Genomic DNA, 5,619 nt, shown 5'->3' on the forward strand with positions numbered 1-5,619 from the left:
TATCTCAGTCATGAGTAATGCTGGAGGACCCTATCTTTTGCTTTAGCCAAAAAGACGGTGGATAGACATATAAAAAAGGTGCAGTGCGCACAACTTCCAATAAACTAAGTTTACAGATAAAAAGTTAACAAATGGTAATAATGCTGTATATTATTTATCTAGTCCACAATAAGAAGTTCTATTCTTAAAAATTATGCATGCTACAATTCTTTATTACAATTACAAATGAACATTATTTATATATTTTTAATTTATTATCTTATTTAGATACGTTAGCCTACATGTCAGAATTATAACACAAGTATGCTGCTAAGTCACTGCATAGGATTGAAACTAACAACGGATGTGTTAGCGATATAAGCATTTCCTTATTGAACATTCAAGAATCAGAGAGCATTTAATTTATTCAACAACGTAGGTTTATTCATCTGTGATTGTCAAAATAATAGAAGAGTCTAATTCATTCTTAACAGAAAATTACTTTTATATGGCCTTACCATTCTCTCAAATAACTTTATTGTAGAGTAAACTTGTGCGTCCGTTGAGATATCTTCATTATAGGGATATTGTATCTAAAGCTGACGAAAACAAATCTATATTTTTTCTTACTATCGTATTTGTCGGACTTTGAAGATGCAGCGATTCATAAAACTCAAAAACTTTTAGTATACCACCTATGCCCAGGAAACCACCTATGCCGGTTTTCGTGCATTTAAAATTACCAGACCTCATTTATAGAAGTATTTGATTAATTTCCATAATATAGTTCAAATAGCAGCTTTGACGAATATTTAACGGCAGTGTAAGTTATTAAAACAGATATCAAAATACAGCTTATACAAATTGATGCAAATACAGGCAAGACCCGCTGCTTTCGTGTAACCTACTTTGATTTCTCTATGTTTACTACACTAAAATACTACCAAAAACTGACAAAGCACTCAACGATCATCAGTTGTTAGAACAGTAAAAGTGATATGCTATCTATGCTCCTAAGATAGTACATTAACTCAGTATGATTATGGTTTCTTCAAACGTTCAGTTTCTCTCTTTTTATCACTTTCTTCAATCCGATAACAAACAGCTTACAACAAATTATACACTAGGTGAAATAACCGGTGCACAAAAATAATTTTTTTAATTTATTGACTACTGTATTTTTTCTTCCTATATGCAACTTTTTAATTTTTGTTTGCGTCTGTGACCAGATCGACTTTGCACTTATTTTTTTCCATTTTGCATCTAGTCACTTTTTATTTGCTCTAGTGTTTTTCTGAATTTGCTCTTTTTTTAATTCTATTTTTGCTTTACTTTACTGCTAAAAAGACGTAAAAATAAAAAAAATCATCAACGTAAAAAAGAACGGAGTAATACAATAAATAAATACAGCTATCTATTACAAGCTAAATAAATATAATAAACCTTTTGACAAATTTATTTAATTGTAGATTGTTATTGTACTCGAAAGCAACGTATGTAAATCACCTGAATCTGGATTATCCAAATCTGACAGATTCATATTAGATAAACTAACATTACCATTTTCTGATACGATAAATATACCGTATATCCCGGCTTCATTATCACCGATAGTATAATACTTATTATTTATAACAAGCACTATAAAATCCAATGTTTGATTCAGATTCGTAAACATTGTATAGCAAAATTTTTTAAGGGACATTGGAAAAGTTCCATTTATACCATAAAAAGCAAAGAGAGATTCACCACTATTAATCGTTTTATTAATTTCCAGATCTTCATCAAAGTTTGGTTCATATGCATGTTCAAAAAGGACATGTATGGTGGATTAGAATATTTTCTATATTGCCCATGTACTCACATGTAAAGCATGATGTTCCTAATGTATTGTACTTCTTTGTAATAATTGCCTTGACGAACATATTCCTTATTGTAGCAATTTGAGAATGCAGTTGGTGGTAATTTTTGGGAAAGATAAGCCATGTAGTTGTATAGATGTCTGTACCAATCCGTTGATATTCAACCTGATTCCCTTTACATTTATCAGTTGCTTTGAGCTTGATTCATACAATAGCACTATTGAATACGGACGAAATGTATTTCCAGGTGGTCTTGCTTAATTTTAAACCAATGAAAGGCAATATATTTATGTCAGTATAATTGACTACTTGGCATAAAAATGTAAATAAGGTTGGTGAACGAGGCATCCAGAGTTGTTCTATTGTCAGCTCTATACATTCAGAAGAGAGACGTCGAGCCGAAATGCAAACAATTATCCATCGAAGCCTTAAACCAATAAAAAAGTTCCGCTTCATAACATAACGGGTTTGTAATCATATTTGTTTAATAATTTTAAATCATCTAGATGTTTGAGTGTATGTAAGGATTTTTTTTATTAAAAAGCTCCTCGTTGTTAGGCATTAAAAAATTTGTAAAATGATTTAAATACAAAAAGAAAGAAGTAAAGCAAAATACAGATTTTATATGAAATTTATTAGAAAAAAGAATTTTAATCTTTGGTTATTTGTAAGGAACTAAATTTGTAAAATAGTGCATCCTTTGCTATATCAGGCTGTCTGGTTAATTGAACTGGAGTAACTACGCTACGATTTTTGTCTTTAAATTTTTTAATATGCCGTGCTGCAGAAGATCTTGAAAAATTACATTTTTTACTTGCTTCAGTGATTGTCATTTTTTTTTATAAAATAGCATTTAAGAAACTCTTCTATCTGGCTATCAGAGTAAACCTTGTATTGTCCCCTTTTCTTGTTTGTCAAATGATCATCTTTTGCTGTTCCCCTTTGATTGGATGGTTTATTCTTCGCAGCAGTAGCTTTAATATCTGATAAATAATCATCGTATTCAGGGCCAAGAATTTCCTTAAGTTTTTTTTCATAATCTTCATCCATTGGATAACTTTTTTTTTTCAACTGCCAAAATTTAAAAGCCTTAACTCTTTAAATAGCATCCAATAAGCAGATTCTGTTAAATTTGTTAGAATTATCCGAAGCATTTCAAACTACACTTGAACAAATTATATTTAAGTTACATCAATTTTCCAAATAACTTCTAGTCTTACAACATCGGAATAAAAGTCATACCCGAGTCTCAACATCCCAAGATCCTTAAACTAGACTAAGTTTCCAAAATTGATATATTGGGATCTTGAGATATTAAAATTTAACATTTTAAGAACCTGGATCTTGAGCTATAGGTTAATAGCATTGGTCATCCCTATTATGATCTTTTTAATCTGATTTTTTTTTGCACAACATGCGTTCCTGAAAATAATAGCGCAGCGTATCTTAGAATTTCATTCTTGCGAAAGCTCGATTCCTTTTTTATTTAAAAGCATTTGAAGTTATTCAACACTTATTTTTCGTATTTTTTTTAAAAACAAAACAAAAATTTATTATGTCTTCTAACGCTGGTTTTCAATCCCTTTTCTTCCACTTTGACAATGAAGCAGGTAATCTTACTTTCGCACCTATGGACGGGTTGATAAATGACATTGTTGAGGAGCAACAACATATTCGTGTCGTAGATGATAGTCTTTCCATAAATACGGTAATGGAATGGGAGACGAGTCATCCAGCTGGTGAACCTAACAACAATTCAACGATGCAACTTCTAACTTTTATGGAATACAGAAATATCATTTCTGAAAGCGAAATGTCTCAAGAATCAGAGGTGCCTTTGGCTGAAACACCTTCTGTTGCTCCGTCTACTTCTGTCACTCCTGTTCGCAGTAAAAGAGGAGCATATCATAAGTATACTGAAAAGCAAGTCCTGGATATATTCCATTTGGTATTCGAATGTGGTATGACAGCAAAAACTGCTTCTGAGAAGACTGGTATCGTCATTAGAACTGGTCAGAGCTATATCCGCCAGGAAAGACTTCGAAGAGCAGCTGAATACGAACTCCCTTCTGATGTCTCTGGACAAGCAATTGAAGAGAAACCTGTGAAAACAGGAAACAAGAAACTTTTTGATGATCACTCTAAGTTCTTGGTACAACTTTATGAGAAAAATCCTGCAGCTACATTGGCACAAGCCAGGGAAGCCCTATGCAAAGAATTTGAAGGCTTGACTATCACCTTGTCTGGGCTTCAGAAGCACTTGATGAAGAAGTGTTGTTTGACTACGAAGAAGCTTGAAAAGCTACACTAACTCAAAAAATGGTTTCAATGTTCTCTAAAAAGTCAGCTTTTTTCTTTTTTCTTCACATTATTAAACTGAAACGGCTAAAAATAGAACACAGTAATAGTACACATATATTTCCATTTTTGGTAGAAATTTCCTCATAGTCGCGTGCTATATGATTAACTTACTGGTTTTGAAAAAGGATCACCCCATTTAAACCATTTTTTGAGTTTTCTCTTTTTTCTCATAAATTTACTGATTGTAATATCCTTAGAGTTGAGTTTGAAGAGGGAGTTTTCTTATTGGATAAGGAATAAATAACAATTATAAAGTTTTTAATAAAGAATAGAATAATGTTTATCTATAGAAAAGTTATTATGTATTTATACTAATTCGTGTTTGCTATTGGTAATATATATGAAAATAAAATGTATATTTAACTAGTTGTTGTGAAAGGGAGCCCAGCTGTCAATTACCAATAATAAGAGGAAAGCTAATGGTAAACTGGAGGACCAATAAAAGCGAGAAATTTCATATTTGTATTTTGACCAATTATGGCAACTTAAACGTTTACACAATCCCCCCTCTAGAAGAAGTAGTAGCCTGACCTTTGTCCTTCTCATTGATGCTTGGATACCAAATTCGCATATGTCTAGTATTAGCAGTTGGCAGATAATTCGAAGCATCGTCTTTTTTCTTGATCGTGTATGCAGTTCCTTCGCTGTTATTTTTCTTGACAACGATCCAAGGGCCAGACTAACGTTCTTTTGGAAAAGTGGATTTCTCTAAGTTTTTTCTTGCTATGAGACCACCGACTTGATAATTATACTTGATCTTAGATTTCTTGTCATAAAATTTCTTCTGAAGTGCTTGTGCCTTCTTGATGTTTTCTAACGCTTTATCATGAGCCAGAAGAATCCTTGCACTCAAGTAATGCACCCAATATTCAGTATCATAAGTTTTTGGATCCTTAATAATTAAATCAGGTAACAAAGGCAATTCAGGTTTTCTTCCGTATAATACCTCAAAAGGAGAAAAAGTGATACTTGACTGTTTTGCCATATTATAGGCGAAAGTAACAAATGGCAGGTAGTCGTCCCAAAGAGCAGGTTCATTTCCAACTAGAATTGCTAAATTGGTCTTCAGTGTTCTATTAAGTCTTTCAACCAGGTCATCACTTTGTAGATGCTCTACTGATGTTAACGATCTTCTTATTCCCAAATGTTTACACACCATGTTCATTGCATCCGAGATAAAGTTAGTATCATTATCAGTGATCAATCTTGTTGGCAAACCAATCTTTAAAGTTACTTCATAGAATAAGATTTGAACCATTCTATCAGTATCGAACGAAGATAACGCTGCTGTTACAGCCCGCTTGCTGAGGTATTCTATAATTACCAAAACATACTTGTTACATTTAGTTGATTTAGGAAGTATTGCAATATCCGCAGCCCAGATTTCGCCTAAGTACTTCGGAGTGATTGGTTTCAT

The 5,619-nt window shown here is 32.4% G+C and overlaps 1 protein-coding gene across 1 annotated transcript; it reads left to right on the forward strand.

Moving 5' to 3' along the window:
• Positions 1-3,396: 3,396 nt before the first annotated feature.
• Positions 3,397-4,972, forward strand: BX663DRAFT_585894 (uncharacterized protein; the record flags this gene model as incomplete). Its single annotated transcript, XM_051532241.1, has 2 exons — positions 3,397-4,114; positions 4,570-4,972. The coding sequence occupies 2 exons, from the start codon at positions 3,397-3,399 to the stop codon at positions 4,605-4,607; spliced, it is 756 nt and encodes a 251-aa protein (XP_051377440.1). The 3' UTR covers positions 4,608-4,972.
• Between the last annotated feature and the right edge of the window lie 647 nt (positions 4,973-5,619).

This window comes from Cokeromyces recurvatus (genome assembly GCF_025118155.1).
Source record: "Cokeromyces recurvatus strain NRRL 2243 chromosome Unknown BX663scaffold_63, whole genome shotgun sequence".
In the NCBI taxonomy this organism is placed as follows: domain Eukaryota; kingdom Fungi; phylum Mucoromycota; class Mucoromycetes; order Mucorales; family Mucoraceae; genus Cokeromyces; species Cokeromyces recurvatus.